Genomic DNA, 23,751 nt, shown 5'->3' with positions numbered 1-23,751 from the left:
GGCTACATTTACAGAGTAAGAGGACTGCCGGGGAGTATGATGGTCGTGAGATTGCAGAAAAAATACAAATTCTACAATAAATGTTTTGTATTCGTATTCTAATATTGAATCATTATTTAACAAATTTGAGGAGATAAAGATTTTGGCCAAAACTTATAATTATGATGTTATGTTGTTTACTGAGACAAATCCTAAAAATATAAAAAAAAATATTTTATTTCTGAATTAAATATTGAAAATTATAACCTTTTCACTGAAAACTTTATGGTTAAGGGCTGTAGAGGAGTTTGTGGTTATGTTAGGACTAATGTAAATTCTTGTAAAGTTTCTCTTAGAACTAGGTTGAATGAATTTTTATGTATTAAGCTTTTGGGTCAAAATGTTGATTTTTGTATATTAATTATATAAAGGAGTCCTAGCTCCATTGCTACTAATAATGCTAACCTTTTGAAATTATTAATAGAATTTGTTCAAATTAAATGTTTTAAAATAATAATTGGTGATTTTATTCTAGGGATTGATTGGGAATTGGTGTCAACAAATCATGGTTCAAAATCTTTGGAAAGTAAATTTATAAATTGTGTAATGATTTGTTAAATTTCCAACAAGGCATCGTTGTAACCAGAGATCTAATAAACTTGACTTGTAGCTAGTTCAAGATATTGATCTAATTAAGAATTTGGAGTATAATGCACCAATTTGGAAAAGCGATCATTCTGTTTTGAGTTTCACATGTAGGTATAAGTGGCATAATTTAAGGCATAGTACTATTAGTAAGTATAATTTTAAAAAAGATGATTATAACTCAATGCGCAATTTTCTTATTAATGTTTTGGGTAAGAATTTTGATGATGTGAACAATGTTAATGGCTCTGATATAATAAATATAATGTGGAATCATTTTTCGTATAATTTGTCAGAGGCAACTGATGTATATGTATCTTGATGTTAATCATAAACGGCATAAGATAAATTTTTCTGTGAATTTGGTAGCATTAATAAATTATAAGTGTAAATTATGGAAGAAACTTGTAAAATCTAAATCAGTTTTTTTGTTAAATGAGTTTAATAAAGGTTAGAAAATATGTTAACTTAGTTAAAAATTTGTTTGTTTGTTTGTTTGTCCTGCTTGCATCAATCCACAACAACAAATTCGAAATAGCACTGTTTTTGAAGCCATTATAATAGAGAAAGTCACATCGTTTCAATATCTAGGGGATGTTCTGGATTGTACTGGAACAGCTGAAGCTGCCGTTCGAGCACGCATACGTGCAGCCTGGAATAAATGGCATCTCCTTGCCTCTATATTGATGCGGCGTGACATCCCACTACCACTACGATCAAGACTTTATAAATCTGTGATACATCTGGTGTTGTTATATGGTGCAGAAACATGGCCAATGACAGCCAAACTGGAACAACAACTTCAACGAACCGACATGAAAATGCTCCGATGGATGCAACGAATTAGTCTGAAAGACCACATCAAATCTACCGAAATCCTGCGTCGTGCTGGTTTAGATGATATAAAGGACGAATGCCGGCAACACCGTCTGCGGTGGTTTGGTCATGTCAAACAAAGTGCCATAACTTCTCTTGCAGATGTTGAAGTACCTGGCACACGTCCCAAAGGCCGTCCAAAGAAGTCCTGGTCGCAAACAATCGAGCAAGACGTGAAAGCTCTAAATTTAAATGAAATGGATACAACTAATCGTCTAATTTGGCGCAAAAAGTTGATTGCAAAAAAAACAACGTCCTACCTCGGGAAACCGTGTCTCTGGACGCAAAACGAAGATTGATTGATTGATATATTGATTGATAGTTAAAAATAATTATATATTGAATCTAGCTAAAAACATTAAGATTAATCCAAAGGCTTTTTGGCATTTTATAAATGTAAAAAGAAAATCAAAGGGTAATATTAATATTTTATCTAGGGTTGATAGTTTGGGTAATAAAGTAAACATAAGTAACAATACAGAAAAGGCTAATATATTTGGAGTTTATTTTAGCAGTGTGTTTAGTATGCCTGCTGGGAATAATTTTGCAATGGTTTGTGGTACTAGGTGTGTTTGTGAAATGTCGTGGGAGCCCATTAATGTCAACGATATAATGTTAAAGTTAAAGAAACTAGATATAAATAAATCAGCTGGGCCTGATAATATTTCTTCTAGGTTTCGGTTGAGTGTAGTAGTGTGATTGCGGATTATTTATGTGACTTATTTAATATTTCTTTGGGTTTGCACACAATTCCGGATGCATGGAGGCACAGTATTGTTGTGCCTGTTTATAAAAAGGGTGATGCATGTAGTGTGGAGAATTAAAGACCAGTTTCCTTATGTTGTTTGTGTTGTAAGGTCTTGGAGTCAGTAATTAAAGATCGGTTCATGAATCATTTTGAAGAAAATAATTTATTTAAATGTGGACAATTTGAATTTATGCCTGGAAAATCTGCTGTTTTGTTGTTGCTAAAGATGTTGGATGAATGGAGTTTGATAGTTGATGGGGGGTGGAGAAGTGGATGTTATATATACTGACTTTGAGAAGGCTGTTGATAAAGTTCTACATGATAAGCTTATTCTTAAATTAAAGTCTTACAGAGTGAATGATTTGGATATTAATTGGATCGCTGATTATTTGAAAAATAGATCATTTGTGGTTAAAGTCAATGGTTCTACGTCAGATAACTTTGGTGTTACTAGTGGGGTTGGGACCAATTTTGTTTGTTATTTATGTCAACGATTTATTTGATGTTTTTGCAGATAGAGCAGGTGTGGGTGTTTATTTGTATGCTGATGATGCCAAGTTTTTTAAGAGTATTTGTTCCGAGGATGATAGAATGATTGTTCAGTTGTGTTTGAATGGTCTTTTTGAATGGTACCATGAATGGCAATTGAAGTTAAATATTCAAAAATGTGTGGTTTTTAGATATGGGAGTGGGAATGAAAATGATTTAAAAAACAATTTATATCATATAGATGGAAGTTATTTAAATTATTGTGATAAAGTAAATAACTTGGGTGTAATTTTTGATAGGAACTTGACATTTCACAAACATATTTATAATAGTATAAATAAATGTAATAGTTATTTAGGTTTAATTTCGCGTCATTTTAATTTCGGTCATTTATCTTCATTTTCTTTTTTGTTAATAGACAAATCAATTGTCAGATCAAGGATCGAGTACGCAGCCAACTAGTGGGCACCGTGGACTAAGAAGGTGAGTGAGGATGTGGAACGCGTGCAGAAGCGAGCAACAAAATTGGTGAAGGAGCGTCGTGGCTTGAGCTATGAGGACCGCTTGAGATTCCTGGATCTTCCAACTCTAAAATTCCGTCGTCTAAGAGGTGACCTTATATTGGTATTCAGGATGACCTGAGATCTTGAAGGGTCGTGTTATCTTACTTTGATAATGGCAAAAGATAACAGAACAAGGGGTCATCAATTCAAGCTTACAACGCAAAAGTTTAGGAGAAATTTGCGCAAATTTTCTTTTTGTAATCGAGTGGGTGGTTGACATTTGGAACGGTCTAGGAGAGGATGTGGTGAATGCATGCAATGTTGATGATTTTATAAAGAAACTTGACAATGCTTTGAAGGATATGCCGTGTAAATTTAACTGTAAGCTTGATTGATATGTATACATATATATTTTTTTTCTCGTTCTTTATCTTTTTCAGTTGGGTTAATACTATTGTGGTTTATTTCAGACTAGTTGTTTTATTTCGATAATATTATTTTCTGTTATTTAGAGTTGGTTATATTTTGATTATGATTTTGTTGGGGGCATAGGAACTTTAGTTCGCGCCTTTTATTGAACTATTATGCTATGTTATGTTAATAAATGCGGAATTAAAAATGCAAATGTTATTATATAAAGTGTTTATATATATATATATATATATATGTTGGTAATAATATAATATACCATAATTTTTACAATATTCTATAAATTCTACCGAATGTTTGGCGTTAATATGTTTGTAGTTTGTATTGAAAAAACGAACTACAAACATATTAACGCCAAACATTCGATATAATTTATAGAATATTGTAAATATATATATATATATATATATATATATATATATATATATAATAATTATTGTGCTGGTGGTTGGGTATTTATGTGTTGGTTGTTCTGAATTATATGTTATCGTGCATCTTCTGAGCGTAATTGTGTGTGATAGATGTGGATAAAGTGTGGATGAATGTATCTATGATTTGGTTTAAAGTGGTTGCTGTTTGGTTCTTATATGGCTGTTACATTACTTTGAGTGATTGGGTATGGTCGAGAGTGTGCATCTGTGCAGCATGAATTTAAAGGATTTATCTGTTTTGTTTTAGTTCTTTTTACAATGTATACTTATGTTTATTTTCGAAAGATTTTTGTTTTTGTATGATCACTTAAATGGACAAAAATTTTTTTTTGGTTATGTTGGATAGCGACTCTGAGTAGTTCTATAAAAGTCGCTATACAAGTTTTCTTATAATAATATATATATATATATATATATATATATATATATATATATATATATATATATATATAAGATTTTGTTGAAACATTAAACAGAAATAGGATTAAGAATGTCAGAAATGCAATTATTGACGAAAATTACAGCTTTTTCAGCGTTAATTACCTAATATTGGATTAAGATTGTCAGAAATGCAATTATTGATAAAATAACATGCTGTGATTTTCATCAATAATTGCATTATTATTATTATTTATGTTAAAATTTATATAGCGCTAATTAAAATTAAAAATTTTCATCAGCACTCCATGTTCATAAAATAAAAAAAAAACAACGTAATTCAAAGCAATGATTTATACAAGTATGTCTTTAGACGTCATTTGGCAGTCTATTCCAAAAAAATATACATATATATGTATGTATATATATATATATATATATATATATATATATATCACAACATATCAATTTGAACACCGAAGATGGTATAGAAATACCGAAAAAAGCTTTTCTGTTCTATCATGCATAAAACAAACAAAAATTTTGATTCTGAACTAAAGAAACTTGAAAATGATTTACGATCAACAGTTAGAAAAATCGAAAAGTTAAATTGGAAGTAATAATATATATATATATATATATATATATATATATATATATATATATATATATTCAAACCTAAAATACTGGCTCCAATTTTAACGGAAACGAAATAAACAAGAGTATTTTAACTTTGCGTCGTATACATTCATATATACACAATTATATACGATTACTAGGGTTAGTATTGAGATCAGCTTCAAAAAATATGTGACCGTAGTGTAGAATAACCTTCACCCATGGTATTTTGTACTGATATTGTCCTATTATCATATTCTTTTCATTACCAACCTTTACTGAAAACATGAGCGTTATGGACGTCACACATCTGTTATAACTGTTGCAAAAAAGGAATCTTGAGATAACAATACGCACAGTAGGTAAAATACAATATGATGACGCAAACGCTTTCATTTCAACGTCCCGGTAGGCAGTATATTTCAATTTCTATTAAAATAATTCCAATTAACTAACTTCAACTAAATTTGTCAACTAAAAGAGCATTGGCCACTTGTTACCGCTGATTCACGTCCTTTGATATTTATTTTTTCAGGATTCCTTAAACTCAGTCAAGAGAGAGATCTTAGTTGAGGGTACCTCAAAAATGCAGAATCTTATGGCTCTACCCACTTCAAAATTAAAATATCTCTAACCACCTCATTCACCTTCATTTTTTTTTTATTCAAATCATTAATAAGGATTAAAATTAAAAAAATAAAAAACAGTTTATGACAACCATTTCAACACACCTTAACTGAACTACTGTCACAAGTTATCTAGTTATTTGAAAATTGTCAAATACAAAATGTCGAAAAATATCGAAATAGATTTTTTAAAATAATTAATTGTTTAGTAACAAAAATTCAGCACATGATGAAATAGTTCGCAGGTTGTTAGCCTGTAACTTCGTTTTGCCTTTGTTACGCGTGCGTAGTTGTTCAATTTTTCGAACATTTACAAATCTGACAACATAAACAAGCAACCAAAATGGATTATCAATTCCATCTATGGAATATTTTAAATGATAGAAACAAATAAGAGATGCAACCCTGTCAAATTATTTAAAATTTACTCATAAAACGGATTTCCATAAATTAACTTCGACCTGAAAACGGAAGATTATACTTGCAGTTTTTTCATCTTCGTTCTTTTACAGATTGGTTTCGTGATTGAACTGCCATTTTATTTGAAATAAAATTAAATAAATCAGGTTTTTTGTCTTCACATAATAATTGCTAAAATTCCTAATTTTTTCAGTATTTTTTACATTGTTTATGTACAATCTAAATATATTAAAGATAAATCATATAGTAACGGTAACATGTAACATTTTTATTAAAGCAAAAATTATTTCATAGTATCTGATACTAGCTTTGAAAATAATACTTCAAGGACTAAAGTTTTTCAATTAAAGAGAAAATGAAAACCAACTTACAATTTAGTTAAAATTTTCAAATTAATGTAAATACCAACAGGCGATTTTTTTCTGTCTTTCAACGTGGTCTTCTTTGTAAGAGTGGAGGAAACGTCAAGCGTATCCTTTTTATTTTCCTCCTTGCCAAATGCCACGACATTTGATGCATCTGATGATTCATCATGGGGGTTCCTTCTTGAAAGTTTATTTACGGAGGTTAAAAGTTCGTTCATGCCATTAGAGTTAAATTGATTTTTTTTCAAAACTTTTTCAGGCGATAGATCATCAACGAATTTAGTTTCTCTAGATGAGTTAATAAAACTATTGTTTAGAGATTTCGTATTATACTCTTCTGACATACGACTGACATTTGGATTTTTTGTCGTAACCACGCCAACGTCTAAAATGTCTTCAGTCACTTTGAAATGTGAATTTTCTGGTTGTTCATTGTCGTTTAATTCTTCTTCTATGTAGAATATCTGTAATAAATCTAAGGCTTTTTGCAGTTCTTGAATAGTTGCTCCGTCCCCTTTCGTATGCCACCATCTTTGCATTAAATCAGTAACCTTAAACAACGTGAAACGATTAAAAATTAAATTTCTTAAAATAATTTAATATTAAAACGAACTAAATACAAATATTATAAAAAACTTTTCAGGATACCAATAAAATGTATTTAACAATGTCACAAATCTTCAGTAAAAGTTAAAGAAGCTGGTCAGAAATTAAAGGAAAAAGACATGTGAAAAGCGGCAGTAGATGTGTTTAAAAGGTGTTTAATGTGATATAATAGTATATGAAAGTTATAAAAATATTATAAGTATAAAAAAAGTTAATATACGGTTCAAGATATAAAAGAAGATTAACATGGCTTTGATTTTCATACGAACTACGTTCACCATAACCCTAGGTCATACGATATGTAGAGAATGTTTAACAATTCATATACATTATATTAAAATAACAAACAAATATGATAGACTAAAATTGAAATTTGAGGATTAACATCTTAAAAATTATTTGAACTGTTAAGTAGATTTATGCAGTTCAAATTAAAAAAGATTTAGCATGTACATAAACACATAAGCACTATTTTAATTCTCTGTATTTAGAAGTGTTACGTCTAGCTCTAACGTTTAACCAAATCAATTGCAGTGACCTTGTTTTGTGTCGTTCCTGCTTAACTGAATGGCCAGAGTAGAGTATTGACGCGCATTTTGAGTTTGGATAAAAAGCCTCTTCGGTGCAAATACACCATTTTTAACAATAAAGTTAAGTGAAAATAAATCTAACCAATTAAAAATTTTGCAAAATCATTCACCTGGCTAGTTAAGTTATTAGGGTGTTTTAGTTGAACATCTTTTATTAGTCGGACAATTTGTGACTCTTTCAACAAATCACCAAATAAAATCCAAGCGAGTTCCAACCAATTGTAACCAACTTTAAAGAACAGCACTAGATGCTTGCCAAAATTTGTACTAACATTATGATCGAACGCAGATTCAGAAAATTGGTCAAACAGTTGTTTCTTTATATTGATTCTGCTTCTTGCCATGACCCATTGCGGTCTTATGTTGTAGCTGAAATCACTTTCGGGTGTGTAGCTCTTGCTCGGACGCAATGAAATCGGTAAATCTTTTCCGTCCGGTAGAACTGATAAATACATTGTATCAGATTTTTTAACTGTTTTTTTATCAACTTGCTCCAACCAAATTTTTGCAATATCATCATATTTCTCCAAACTAAATATGCGTGGCTCTGGAAAGTTGAATGGATTGCTGTTCAATTTATTTGGATCTCTTCCCATCATTTTTAACTTTTTGTATTTCATTAAACTTTTGTAAATTGGGTTTTCAATTTTGGCTGCTGACCGATCCAAAGAATTGGTTGATCCGTGGAACGAATCATAATCATTCTGATCATCACTTATAAATGACATATTTTCAATTTCACTTTCAGATTCAGTTAAACTTCTATTACTCAAAACTCTCCTCATTTCATACTCTCCATATCTGCCAGCTGACGGAAATAAATGTCTTGTTCTACATCTTCTTTTATGACGAGGTTTGTAAAGTTTGAGAAGATAATTAAAATTTTTGTCGTGATGTCCAGGTTGTCTCAACAAAAAGCTTTTATAGTGGTTCGTTTTTGTTGCAGTGTTCATTGATTTTAAAGCTGCCTGCTTGAAAGATGTACCTGGACTAGGTAATTCAGGAGGCTCAAAGTCAGAAATTTCAGCTTCACTGTGCACATACCGAGTTTTGTAAGGTCTCTTTTGAAAATCTTCTGTCCCATGGGCTAAAATAAGTGAAAAATAGTTAAATTCACAAATACAATTTAGCCAAATATGAAATCGCAGTACTTTTTACATTATTTAGGTGCCAGTTACAACAAAGAACGTACGAAGATACGCGTTAACTTATAAATTGCATTCAAACCAGATCATTGCAACGTGGGATCGACACTTTAACATTACGACATTTCACTGTGCATTTAAATGTGAGTAATCTGTTGTCAAATATTAAAGGTTATATCAAACGATAAAAATAAATGCTTTTTTTTCAAATTTACAATCCGATATGACGATATTAATTTGTTTGCAAACAAAATTAAGAAGATAGAATGACTATGCTCAAGTTACCAAATAACTTATTTAACAAATAACAAACATGGCTGGCCATCTTGCAAAATTTTAATATAAAATTAAATAAAATAATAGAAACGGGTTGAAAAAGAAATTTAGTGGATTGTCCATAAAAAATAATTATAGTTCAGAAAAAAAATGTTCTTCAATTTTTTAAATGTTGAGACAACTTTAATATTTAAAACAGAATTCAAATTATAATTAATTGTTAAATTATTTTAAACCAGTGGTCCATTGTAAGTAAGAAGGATCACATGATAATGACAGCCATATTAATTAAGCTGTATAGTAGTTTACCCATAAAAACAAAAATCTTTTAAAATAGCTTTAAATTTAATCATGTCCCTTTGGCAGAAGTAAATTTTCATATAGCGATAATTTTTCCAAATTAAAATTTTATTGTAATGCAAAAATATTTGGAAGGTCACATGTTCTACTTGGCGAGTGGAGTTGATGAAAAATATTCCACTTACATGGCTGAACGATAAAGTAATTGAGTAAAATTTATATCAGGCATCGCCACTAACAAAAAACATTGTAAATTAGGCCCCTGTCAAAACCGTAACGTCTCAAAACAACAAAAACGTTTTCGACAGGTTCGTCCTTGCTTCGAGACATAAACATTTTGTATCCGTTTCGTCTCGTTTTAATTATATCGTTTTTTCTTTTTTTGAAACGTCTTGAAAACATGGTGACCTTTTAAAATAAAACTTCTATGTGTTCAAATGTCATAAATAATTTTCTTTGAATCTGCATTGTTATATAAAACGAACAAATTTTCAAAGTTCAGATCTGCTCCCGTTTTCTCATCATCAATATCATCTTCGTAATGAATGTTTAGTTTCGTAATGTCTAGTCTCGTATTGCAAAACTTTCAATCATTCTACAGCGTTCAGTAACTCAAATCATAAGTATTTCTTAATTAACTTGAAATGTTCAACTAATAAGCAAAATTAATATTCTGACTACAAAAATTTTTTAATTTAAACATTTTTTAAAGTTGTCAAGTAGTAAAATCAGAACAAGTGTATTCGTATGGTTTCAAAATAAAAAATAAATGATGAGTAGGTAGGAAGGCATTTTAAAAATTTGACAAGATAAGTATCGATCGAGAGGTTAAGAGTTCATCTGGAACGTAAGTCGTAAGAAAAACAATTTATTCTAATAATGGCCGGATGATAAAAAATGTTAAAAAAATTAGACCTTAGCTAAGTTAAGAAATAAAACTTGCTAAGCTCATTGTTTCACTTTAATTTCATATGATATTTCATGAAAGCATTTTATTTATCCATATTGTATCCAATTATATTGAGAAATTGATGAATGAGTAAAAAAACTATTACATACTTTGACATGGCTTGTTAGGATATTTTGGAAGAGTGGGCTTGGCCTTCTTTATATACGGTATCAAATTTAAGTCAACTATCTCATCTGCTTCATTTTCAGAAGCATAAAATCTAGATTTTCCCCGAGATATTAGATTTGATTTAAAATTTGATGAAGCTTCTAAGATTGTTGGATCAGGAATTGGTGGTTTGGTCTTCTCAGCTGAACGTTTTGGTTTAGTTTTTTGATTCTGCATGCCAATTAAATTAAAATTATCAAAGTTGGTTTGTTTGGGGTGAAGTTTCGGTTTTACCTTTATTATCGTACTGTCCAACTGAGTTTTAGTTTCTTCGATAGTATCTTTTATAATAACATCTACATGATTGCTTGTTTTTTTACTTTTTTTCTTTTTTCTGATAGCAGGTTTAGTTTCTTTTTTTTTTAATTCTTTTTCATTGAATGAACTGTCGGGAGACTGCGCTACTGGAATGCATAAATCTAATCCTAAACTTTCTAAATCTAATTCGAGTTTACTTGTGTCAGTGTTTCCATCTAAATTGACGTTATCAAAACTACCTCTGTTTTCTTTCTTATAGTAGTCATCTGTTGGAACATCTAAGAACGTGTCAGAAGAAGCTAAAGGAGTATCATTACATGCTTCCTCCCACACTTCAGGTGAAAAACCTTTCGGCAAAATGAAATTTTTTTTTATCGGCATTTTATATTTATTTTTCTTTTTCTTTACAATACTTCTACTAATCTCATCACCATCTGAATTAAAATTACTGTTTTCTAAAGAATCTTTAACAATGTTTTTCCGTTTAAAGTGAGGCTCTTCAGAATAAACTTCTAGTGAGTTATCACGTAAATTTTTCTTCCGATCTCTACGAATGGACGAATCATTACCATCATTATTTGGATTAGATGTTGTTGGTGAATCATTTTCGCTAGATTCCGTTTGTTTTTCATCTACGGCCAATTTGATTTTATATCGATCCGGGATGATTGTCGATGCTGTAAATTATGTAAAAAAAAGTTACTAATTTAACATCAAATTAAAAAAAGATTTAAATAGCTTGAAAACAGATGAATAGAAAAAAAATAAGATACCTGAACTAGTGTCATTTAAAGCTTCTTCTAGAGCATCGGTTTTTGTTTTTATGTTGCCAAAAGATTTATAAGGTTTTGGTCCATGAACTGGTTTATTAATTTCATAGCTTGAAATCATTTCGTATTTTGTAAACCGTTTTTTGTTTGTAGAAGGTACACTTTTTTGATACGGAACCAATGGTTTACTCCAATCTGTTCTTCTTTTCAAACTAGCAACATCAAACTCTTGAAAACTAGATTTTGAAATATATAATTCAGAGTCTGAAGCTTCACTGCTACTTTCAATTCTTATCGGCTTAGCTTGCATAAAGAGACTTCTAGCAGAAGACATATCTTTTTTTGAAAAAGCTTTCGGGGCTTCTCCGGAAACTCTAATAATCAAATCATTAATTTTTTTGTCTTCATAAGTGTTTTCATAATTATTAAATTCAGAAGTATTTCGCAAACCATCATTTGTTGAATCGGTGTCAGGCATTATTGTTTTCAATCTGATTGTGCTATCGTTCCATTTTTCAATTAAACTAGATGAAAATAAAACTGAGTTGTTACTAAAGTCTGATGTTTCCTTTTGCATTGATTTAACAGTTATTTGATTATTATTTTTAGTGTTAAAATTTTTACGGGATAATTTATCTTCGTGAGCATGACTCAATTCATCTTCAGACCAAAATGTTTTTATATTATTCATTATTTCAGAAATCTTTTTAGAAGCCGATTCATTTAAAATTTTTTGGGTGTCAGTAATTCCTTCTTCCAAACTTGTACTACTGCTGATTGAAGAATCATCATCTTCAGTTTCAACTTTTATACTCTTGTATTCAGGTTCGGGATCAATAATAGGCATTTTTTCCATTTGTATCTGTTCGTCATAGATGTGTTGCTTCGACAACTCTTTCTTTTTCTTATTTGTTTTTTTAGTTAGTTTCTTATTTTGTAAATAAGTATCAGGAGAGGAATTTATACTACTCTCTTCATATTCTTTTCCCATGAAAACCTCATCAGAATCATATCTATCATCATTTGCTTTTTTGTTGAGTTCGTTGTAAGATTTCATAGTTTCACACCAATCTGATATAATATCTTTCGTATTTTCTTCAAGTTTTGGTTCTCTGGAAGGCTTTCTATGTCGGCTAGCTTTAATTTTATTGAATTCATTTGGTTTATCAGTTTTTTTAGCCAACATATTTTTAGCGTGATGAGTTTCACTTGGTATTGGTTCCTGTTTTTCTATTTCAATAGTTACTGGACCTTTGTCATATTCAACCTCAACAGTACTTAGTTTGCCAGGTATTGTATGTACCCTGACGCCATGCTTGTTCATGTTATCTTTATATACGTTAGAATATTTGTTATTCCTAGCATGTCTCTTTTTTCGTTTTTCATATTGATCGATTTCACTAATGTATTCATCACTCGAATAAAATTGTTGTCTGTATTTTGCTTTTGAAGATTTTTTTGAATGCCTTGCACCAGAACTTTGGTGTCTTTTGTAAGGTTTACCCGTTCGTCTATCATAATTAAAACTTTCATCACTTGAATAATTTTTGGCTATCTGCTTCTCTGAAGTACTGATCGGATTGAACGTAGCATCAGACAAACTACTGAATTTATCTATACTACTTCTTCGATGTCTATAATTTCTTGAAAAGTGTTTAGTATGGTTTGTATGACCATTATATTTCTCAGAGCTTTTATCTAAAATATTTCTTTCTTTGGTATACATTTTATTAGAGGGAAGAGGTGACACAATAAGGTTTCCGTTCTTTAACTTGTGCATTACGATAGCTGAATTACCGGAATTCACAGAATAATCGACACTATGATTGAAGCCTCTATGTACTCTTGAGCTATCGTTCATTGACAAATGCTTGAAAGCATTTGTATTTGACAAATTCGCCGATGTTTGCAACATCTTCATCGGTAAGTCACCGTAAAAAGAGTTTTGAAATAAACTTAATGATGATACATTTGTTGGCGGTTTTGGATTCAACATGGCCGTTTTCAGAAGTTGTTTAGAAATTAAATCAGTTTCTAAAACAAAATCGATTGGTTTCATTCGATTATTATTTTCAACAAACGGATTTGCCCCTACCGTTAAAAGCAATTCGACTATTTTTGGATGACTGTGAGCAGAAGCAAGATGCAAAGCCGTTTCTCCGTTTACATTTTTTTCATTTATGGATGCTTTGTATTTGACTAAAACTTTAGCAGTAGCATAAAAATAATCTTTATCCCTCATTTTATGAGAATGATAGTTGTGCAAAACAATGCAATGCAAAGGCGTATTACCGTCAGAATCCTTCAAATTAATGTCAGCTTTAAATTGATCAACTAATGCTAATACCGTTTCCACATGTCCATGTTCAGACGCAATATGAATTATGCCCTTCTCTTTTTTGTCAGTTAAGCATGGAATTTTAATGTTTATTAGTCTAATGTCCTTAGAGCAAAAAGCCTATAATTATTAACATGGTTACAATTTATCGACTAAAAAGCCTGAAAAATAATTATTAATAAATTAATAATAAACCTGAACTAAATGAACATGTCCTTCCCTAGCTGCGATGTAAGGAGGTGTGGCCCCCATATTTCCTTTCTGGTTCAATTCAGCTCCATGCTTCAATAGTAACTTAACCTATAGCAACAATTATCATTAATATTTTTCTTTTATTGATTTTTTACCGCAAATAGATCATTTCCAAACTAAAATTGAATATACATACATGTCAATATTTTTGCGTTGCACGTTGATTTTGGTGCTTAAAACTTTGTAGAAATTCTTATGATTAATTACGTTTATTAGTTAATAAATGTATATATATTCGCTTCATTTAATTTAAAGAATTGAAATATTGTTTGTTTTGTTTTGTTGAATTTAATTTTGGAATAAGTAATTTAAACATTGTTATAATTTCTGTTTTCCGTTTTTTAAAAAAATCACCTTGACACCTGTGCATGGATATTTTGTTTTGCTGCAAAATATTATAGATAGTTTGGTTTATTATTTTTACTGTTTGCCTGTGAAGCATTATGTCTAAAGATACACGTTCGACTACTAAAGGCATCAAAGTTGGTGTTAATAGCGTTACATGCTGTTTTTGAACAACTGTAGAAATCTCAGATACATTTGCGATGGTTGCCTCAGGTCTTTTGATGGTTTGAAAACATTGACCAAACCAATTCTGGATAAAAATGATAAAATAGAATTGGAAATTAAAAAGATTTCCGAACATACAACCGCGTTATGTAAAGATTTTTGCGAACTAAAACAATTGGTAGTGGCAAATGGTGATAGGTTGAACCAGATCAACAGCGTCGACAATACGCTCGATAAATCATTTGACAATTTCAAGCAGTAGATGAATGAATCTTGAGCTGGTATAGTCAAACAGGGTATCGATGCGGTTGAAAATGACGTCAAGGTTGTGCAGCGTACCCTCGAAGTGGTGAATACTATCAAAGAGAGAGAGAAAACAATGTCATTATTTTCAACTTAATTGAATCTAATAGAAAAGACAATGATTCAGTTTCTGCTATTTTGCGCTCTTTCACTGATAACTCTATCAAGGATGATGATATTTTAAGTCACCAGACAAGGGAGGAAAATTGATGATTCCAAAACTCCACGTCCAGTTATTGTTAAATTTGCCAGTTTTGTCATCAAAAACAGAGTCATGCGTAGTATTTCGAAAATTAAGTCTCTTGAGGGTGAATTCAACAAAATCAAAATCAGTCATGATCTAACACGTGATCAGCGCGTTGAGCTGCGAGAATTGATTGCTGAAACTAAAACTAAAGAAGCTAATGATAGTCATTTTTTATTCAGAGTGAAGGGCCAAGTGGGACGCTGGAAAATAGTAAAGCTTCAAAAAACTGCAATCATCTAGTATTAAATTTTGGTCATCTTAATATAAGGTCTGTTATAGCAAAGTTTAATGTTGTTTATCAATTGTTATCTGGTGGATTAGACATTTTCCTTTTGTGTGAAACGTGGCATGGTTCTCCTGAAGATCCGTCTATTCAGTTAGTCATGCCGCCAGGTTTTAGTTTCTTGCAAGTGTTGAAGCCTCATGATCCTTACCATGGTGGTCTTATTGTTTTTTTCAAGAAGATGTTCAAGGCCAGGAAAATTGAAGTTCCGGTTTTTCAGACATTCGAGGCTATTATAGTTGAATTTTCTTTTGAGCGTCGCCAAGTTTTTGTTTTTGGTATTTACAGACCAGGTTCAAAATTGGTCACATCTTTGTTTTTTTTTTTTGGTGAGCTAACATCGGTGTTGGAACATTTATTTGCATTGGGTAATGGTTTGATAGTGGCTGGGAATTTTAACATCCATATTGAAAGGCCTGGTGATACACACTCAATTAATTTGCTTGAGATATTTGATTCGCTTCAGTTAACAAACGTGGTTAATGAGCCTACCCATAACTTGGGTGGCACACTTGATTTAGTTGCGTCCACTCCTGATATTCCTTTGTCTAATTGTAGAGTGGATCCCAGTGGTGTTTATCCAGATCATGGTCTGATTAATGTTTCATTCTCGGTCAGTGTCAGGCTACCATTGACAACAAGGCGGTTGGTACGCTCTTGGAACCGTTTGGATACACATCGTTTTAAATCACTAATTTTAAACTCTACAATCAGTGGTCCGTTTGAAAGTGATGACGTGGATGATGCATTTGTGTTGTTTGATCGTGAGATGAGGAGGGTTGTTGATGAAGTGGCTCCACTACACTATGTCAACTCTGAACATGTGCCATTAGCCCCTTGGTTCGACGGAGAGTGCAGGGATTTGAAAAGGCTATGTCGCAGATTAGAACAGGTTTATCAAAACAACCCAAGTGATAAAAATAAGAATATCTGGAGACAAGCTATTAAAGATAAATACTGCTTGTTTGTCAAAAAGAAAAATTGTTATTGGAAAGACTTGGTGGAATCAAATAGCAACAAACCAAAACGTCTTTAAAATGCCGTTAACGGTTTGCTTGGAATGGAACAGGTAATGGATGTATCAGAAGTTGATCATAGTTCTCTTGACTTTTCCAAGTTTTTCAAAAGCAAAATTGATGATGTTGGTAATTTAACCAATCATTGTGATGAACCAACATTCACTCCATGTGATCTTGATGAAGAATCTTTTTTTTCAAACTTCTCGCCCTGTACTGACTGCTACATAAAAAAGAGTCATTTTAGAGTCTCCATCAAAATCTTGTTTTCTTGATTGTGTGCCCACAAAGATTCTTAAAAGATTTGTTGATTTGTTTTTACCGTTTTTAACGTTTTTCATAAATTCGTGTTTAAGTTCTGACTCATTTCCATCTGCGTTTAAAAATGCTGTTGTCACACCGATTTTTAAGAAGAATTCTCTTGATAGACATGAGTTAAAAAATTACCGACCTGTATCTAACCTTATGTATTTGTCAAAGTTGGTTGAAAAAATCGTTTTATCTCAATTTGCTTCTCATTTGAAAATTCATAATCTTCTGCCGGTTCACCAGTCGGGTTATCGTGTGTTTCACTCGACAGAAACAGCTCTAATTGATGTTTCGTCAAGGTTGTATTCATCAATGGACGAACAAAATGTGTCATTGCTTGCTCTCTTGGACATGAGCTCGGCGTTCGATTGCGTCGATCATGCAATACTTCTCAAAAAACTGAAGCAAACATTTGGACTATCGGGAGTCGTTCACAAGTGGTTCGTGTCGTACCTTGCTGGTCGCACTCAACAAATTTTATTCAAAACAAATTTGGCAGCTGTCGATGATTTGTCGTACGGTGTACCACAGGGTTCCGTCTTAGGTCCCATTCTCTTCTTGCTTTATACAGCAGATGTTTACACAATAATTGAGTCGTACAATTTCAGGTTTCATGCATTTGCCGACGACATCCAAATAATAGCCAACTCCTCTCCCTCGTCGTTTGGTGATGTGGTCGATGATTTAGTATCGTGTTTATCAGCCATTGATGTTTGGATGATGAGGCACAGATTAAAGTTAAACCAATGCAAGACCCAGTTTTTGCCTGTGGGTACATAGCAACAAGTAGAGTGGATAGAGTGGGTATCAACACTATCAGAATAAAGGAATCTGTCATCGAATTTTGTGCGTCAGCACGAAATCTTGGATTTATTTTTGATACAAACATGACAATGCAATTGCACATAAAATTGTTGTTTAAAGAATGTACTTACCAATTGAGAAAATTGAGACTCATCAAAGGATCTCTAAATATGCATACATTGCAATGTTTAATTCACTCGTTCATTCACTCGAGGATCGATTATTGCAACAGTTTATTCTACGGTTTACCCAAAAAGTATGTTGCACAGTTACAATTAATTCAAAATCGGGCTGCCAAGTTGTTAACTGGTGGTTCATATTTTGATCATGTTACTCCTATTCTCTTCAATCTTCATTGTTTGCGGTTGCCCGTTCAACAAAGAATTATTTTTAAAATTGCCCTACTGGTGTACAAAAGCATTAATAGATTAGCGCCGAAATATTTAATGGATAGAATTGTTCCAAGAAATGCACCGTTACAGTGTCAGAAGTTACGTCAAACGATTTAGATTTGTTAACAATTCGTCAAACTCAGCTTGCTGTTGGTTGCAGAGATTTCGCTGTTATGGGACCGAAGATTTGGAACAGTTTGCCAGTTGACTTGCGAAATTGTCGGTTGTCAATTACTGAATTTCGAAGAAAGCTAAAGAACCATCTTTTTAGACAAACTTTTCATGATATGATTTGATTGAAGTGAAACATTTAATCAACTTTTGCATTAGCACATTTAATCAACTTTTACATTGTTAGCACCTTTGAGAATAATAAAGGGTGGTTTATATATAAATAATCTAATAATATATATATATATATATATATATATATATATATATATATATATATATATACACACATACATACATACACAGTGCGGCTCAAAATGATAGGAACGGTTGGTATAATCCATTTTCTTCAAAACCATTGTGCCGAATTAATTAAAATTTTTACCCCTAATTTTCAACATTTAAACAAACAATGAAACATAAAAAAATTATTGTTTTAAAAAAATATTAATTCAGATTATTCAAAAAATACGATTTTACAACAGGTCAAAATGATAGGAACGATTTTATTTTTAAGTTTAAAGCAGCACTTTTAAAATAGTATAAACATTAAATCTCACCAAACGTTGTTTTGTTTGCATTAAGCGCGTTTTAGACTGATTTGAAATTGATTAAAATTGTTTTTCATTATGGGCAAAGGGAAAAGTTAAACAGGAACCAAACAATTCAAATTTTGACATTAAGATCCAAAAAAATATAGTCTGGGAAAAATTTCAAAATCATTAAACGTTTCTAAAACAGTTGTTTTTAATTTTTTAAAAAATCCATTGACTTATGGAACCAAAAAAAGTACTGGCAGGCCACAAAAACTAACAAGAAGAACAAAGGCTAATCTAATTCTTCTAATTCGAAAAGCCTGTGAGGGTACAAGCAGTTCTCTTGAGTTGCTAAATGACTTACAATCGCGTTTTATATTGTTTATAGTTATTAAATTTACTTTATTGGTTTTTCTGTTTTAATTAAATAATTTATATAAATTAATAATTAGTTGTTCCTTTATATCAAATATCTTACATACCTTATATATAATGCACTGAAGATGAGTTATTTATAACTCGAAATAGCTATTTGCAAATTTATTTAATAAAAATTTTTTAAAAAAACAATAAAATGTCTAATTTCTCGGTAATTAATAAATTAAAAAAAAATATGAAAAAGTTGAACAATGTTGAAAGTAGTGTTGAATTTTTGAAATATATATATATATATATATATATATATATATATAAGAAGCAAAATTATTACATTCATAGTGGACGGTACGTAACCGACACTAGTCTAGAACCAGCCTAATACGATACATAAAGTAGAGAGGTTAAATTACAAAATTAAAGCTCAAAATGGGTTATATTTATTAACAATTAACATCAGTGAAGCTTCCCGGTCAAAGTTTATCTATACCATGGAGTGGAAATTCTTTAATTAAAAAGTCTATGTATTTATATAAATTTAGTGAAGAGTACTTTAGCGGTTTAGTTTAGATCCCATTTAATTTATGAAATTTTTTCTTTATATTGTGTATTCACTTAGTAAATTGTGTAATCTAAATCAATAGTAATTAATTAATTACGTAAACAATAACATAATTAAAGCAAAAAGTGGAACAGAAAATGTTTTAATTTAATCTTCTCTATGTTGCTTATGAATAAAAACCCTTTCAATAAATTAAAAGAACACGAATTTCAGAGATGGAACAACGTGTTCTCATAACCAATAGCAATGCTCTAAAAATAAAAAAAAATGCTATTGATTTTTGAATGAAAACGGTGAATTTTTTATTTCAAGATATTTTGAAAAAAATTGAACTTGAATTATAAGTCCGCTGCTTCAATTATTTTGAATGTGCAAACAATACTAAAATAATGACACAATTCAATTAAATTCACCAAAATTAAAAATCTAACAGTGAGTTGAGAAATCTAACCAATTAAGCTATCAAATATCAATTTGGTTCATAAGTTCTCAAATTCATATATTATAAATAATTTGTTACCATTTGTAAATGTCCATACAAAGAGGCAATATGTAAAGCAGCATTTCCAAATCTATCAGTTAAGTTAGGATTTCCTCCTTTCGCTAACAACATTCTTAAAGCTGTCCAATTCGATCTTTTTGTTGCAATAAGAATAGGTGTTTCGCCATTGCTGTTGACAGTATTTGGGTCAGCGTTGTGATAGATGAGTGCTTCAATGGTATCTATAAAACCCAGATCTACAGAAATGTGTAATGGGGCAACTGATTCGCGTTGTCCAAAACTAGAAACAGCATGGTGAACAAAATTTGGATTTGCTCCAACACTTAGCATGTACCTGCAAATTTTATCAGGTGAAATTTATATCACTTGATAAAAAAAACGTCAATCAAAAATCTGTGGCGTAGTCAGAAATGTTTTGTAAAAAATTGGATACAAAAAAGTTAGTTTTTCACTAATAATTGTTAATAAATATATGAGATAAGGAGGAACATGTGTATATAAATATATATATATATATATATATATATATATATATATATATATATATATATATATCATCAATCACTTTTTTATTCAATCAAACAAAACAAAAGCATGAATGATTCGGAGACCAAAAAAAGAAAATTAATTCTTGTGGGCTCGGCCACCGTGCAGCTCAAAATTGCTTCTCAATGATAAAATAAAATTGTCAATAGGAGAAAATGTATCAATGTTAATGAAATATGTACACACTTATATACATATATATACATATACATTATTATCCTTGAAAAACAGAACTTTTCGTAATTAAAAAATTTTTCAGTTTATTTTTAAAAAGATGCAAAGTGTTACAATCTTTAATTTCTTGTGGAATCGTCTCCCATATTCCTGGGCCGGTGTGTTTCAAACTCATGCAGAGTACTTTAATTCTGGCTGGTGGAGCATAGAATATATATATATATGTTCCAGTCGGTCATATATAAATATATATACATTGACGTTTATATAAGAAAAAGACCATATATTATAAAGTATTGTATGAATTCTACTGATATGTTGGCATAAATTAAATTAAAGTTTGTCTTTTCACTTTTCCTGACTAGAGTTTTCTGGAAATGGTTAAATTTTTTGAAAATAGAATTATTATCCAAGTTCATCATGAAAATTTAATGAAACTGTTGTTATCCAAAACCATCATGCAGATAAGGCCTTATTTCGATTTTTCATAAATCATCTTTAGTGAAGGTTTGGTTTAGTTTGATTGGCTAGTTGATTAATGCCAGCAATTCGGTAGAATTCATATAATACTGTATAAAATATGGTCTCCGTCCAACAAACACACACATACACACATACACACATACACACACACACACATATATATATATATATATATAATTAGGATTGAGATTACTGAAAAAAGTTTCTTATGTATAAGACAAAAATGAATAAAAACGTAGTTAAAAAGCTGAAAATGCAGTGATATTTTTAAAAAAATATATATAAATATTGTTGTAAATCATTGACCCTGTAACTATCAGCACCAATGTTATAATTTCAATGATCTCTATTTTCAACATCAGTATTGTAGATTCCAACTATCGTCAAGAGTTCGTTTATCCGTAGGTTCAAGATTTCCGATAGATGAACACAACTGCTTCAAACGCAAACGTTGTTGAACGTTTATTTGAATATCAGCAGTAATAGAAACAATAAAGCACATAAATCACATTTACGACTTCGCTTCTTCTGCTCGAAACCTGACTTGTAAACCTTCTTGTAAACCACGACTGCTGGACCTCACTACATAAGACTATACTATTACTATAGCCGATTTTATAACCAAAAGATTAAAAATATTGCAAAGATGACAATAGTCAAACAAGAAATAACACGCCACAATTCGATCATTCCCGCGGTTATAACATCACTCCATCTTAGCCTGTTAGTCTCCAACATAGGCGTTATTTCCTTATTCTGATGAATAGTAGGCTAACTATTCAAATGGAAAACTTTCATCTTTGTCCATTTCTTTCCAGGATCATAGGTCCTGTAGATCACGTCATTTATCCTGTTGGTGATCTTGTAACGATCTTTCCAATTTCTTGTGAGTTTCGCAGAGCATCGCCTTTATCTGCGCCGTATCTAGAACCAGACCAGGTCATTGTTCTTGACACCTGCGTTATTTCTTTCCAAATCATACCGCATACTAACAATATATATACTGTAACAATAACAATAAGCTCATTGCGCTTCTCAGGTTATTCGATAGGGGCGCTCCACAAATCCTTGAATACAGATTGGATACCGTAATGTTATAGCGTTGAAAATATAAAAAAAAACAATATGTGTGTGTGTGTGCATATGTTTTTGTGTGTTGTGTATCATGTGTGTGTGTGTGTGTGCGTGCGGCATTTGAAAAACTGAACAGACGACGACCACCATAAGTACCAACAATATTGTTTTGTATGTACAAAAGACAGTTGAGAGCTATCTACATTTTTGTATGGATGCAAGACCTGGACAGAACAGAAAGCCTATCAACGTGAATAAAGTAGACACTGACAAATGCTTACAGCAAATAATATTATAAAATCACTTGCCCCATTTTTTTAGTGAAGAAAAAAAAACAGAAAAAGTAAAACAACCATTTGAGTAAATGGGAAAAAGTTTTTTGGAAAAGTACTTTTGGAAAAACATCAAATAAAACCAACAGTAATAAAATAGATCAAACAGCAAAATCTGTAAATATCAACTGTTTACTGTGCGATCAAAATTTATATTTTTGAAAATATCTTCATCAAAAAATCCTAAAGACTAAAAAAGGTGAATGATGAGTAGCTAAATTCATCAAGAAATAAAACATAAATAAATAAAAAAAAACACAAACTTTATAATTGATGGATCTTCTAGTCTTGCTGCCAGAATTAAAGGGCAAGCATATGATTTCAATGTTCGATGTTTTATATCTAATATGCAAAGTTGTGCAATCTGGCTATCATATTTTAAACATTTTTCACAGATTGTTTTAAATGTTTTTAAATCATTGTCTTTCACTGCATTTAACAGCTCTGTACCATAATCTTTGATTGTATTAGTAACTCCCATTTTTTACATATATTTATCTACCTTAAAAATTAAAAAATAATAATATTTTTTATTTATTCAATCATCTATTTATGATCAATTTTGTAACATAAAAAATTAATAAAGAATACTATAGATACGAAATTAAAAATAAAACATTTTATGAAAAACATGAAATAAAACTGAAATTAAGTAACAATCTCAAATAAAAAATTAGTTTATAAAAATATATATTATTCAATTATTTCCTTACAAAAATTAACTAAATTACCATAGCAGCATTTAGTATGAGAGTTAAAGCTAGGCTTGTGAACAAATTAAATATAGATTATTACTATTATTAGATTTTGATTATCATTATACTAGGATTACGATTTATAAAACGAGAAGTAACAGTAGGAGTTAGAAGAAAAAGCTAAAAGAAAAGAAGCTCACCTATACAACCTACTTATACAAATACATATATCATATTATGTATAATATAGTTTATAGTATGTTATATCAGATATCTGT

At 30.8% G+C, this 23,751-nt stretch overlaps 2 protein-coding genes across 2 annotated transcripts; both read right to left on the bottom strand.

Moving 5' to 3' along the window:
• Window positions 1-6,509: 6,509 nt before the first annotated feature.
• HELRODRAFT_160275 (hypothetical protein) lies at window positions 6,510-9,760 on the bottom strand (the record flags this gene model as incomplete). The annotated part of the gene is made up of 4 exons (XM_009017247.1): window positions 6,510-7,058; window positions 7,627-7,728; window positions 7,814-8,790; window positions 9,664-9,760. 4 exons carry the CDS (start codon window positions 9,758-9,760, stop codon window positions 6,510-6,512), a joined length of 1,725 nt encoding a protein of 574 aa, XP_009015495.1.
• A 4,084-nt stretch (window positions 9,761-13,844) lies between these two features.
• On the bottom strand, window positions 13,845-20,421 carry HELRODRAFT_123852 (hypothetical protein; the record flags this gene model as incomplete). Its single annotated transcript, XM_009017246.1, has 3 exons — window positions 13,845-14,012; window positions 14,103-14,207; window positions 20,188-20,421. Coding segments are annotated over 3 exons (507 nt in total), but the record flags the coding sequence as incomplete, so codon positions are not given.
• Between the last annotated feature and the right edge of the window lie 3,330 nt (window positions 20,422-23,751).

The sequence above is a fragment of the Helobdella robusta genome, assembly GCF_000326865.2.
Source record: "Helobdella robusta unplaced genomic scaffold HELROscaffold_2, whole genome shotgun sequence".
NCBI lineage: Eukaryota > Metazoa > Annelida > Clitellata > Rhynchobdellida > Glossiphoniidae > Helobdella > Helobdella robusta.
This window is presented reverse-complemented; position numbering and strand designations above follow the sequence as displayed.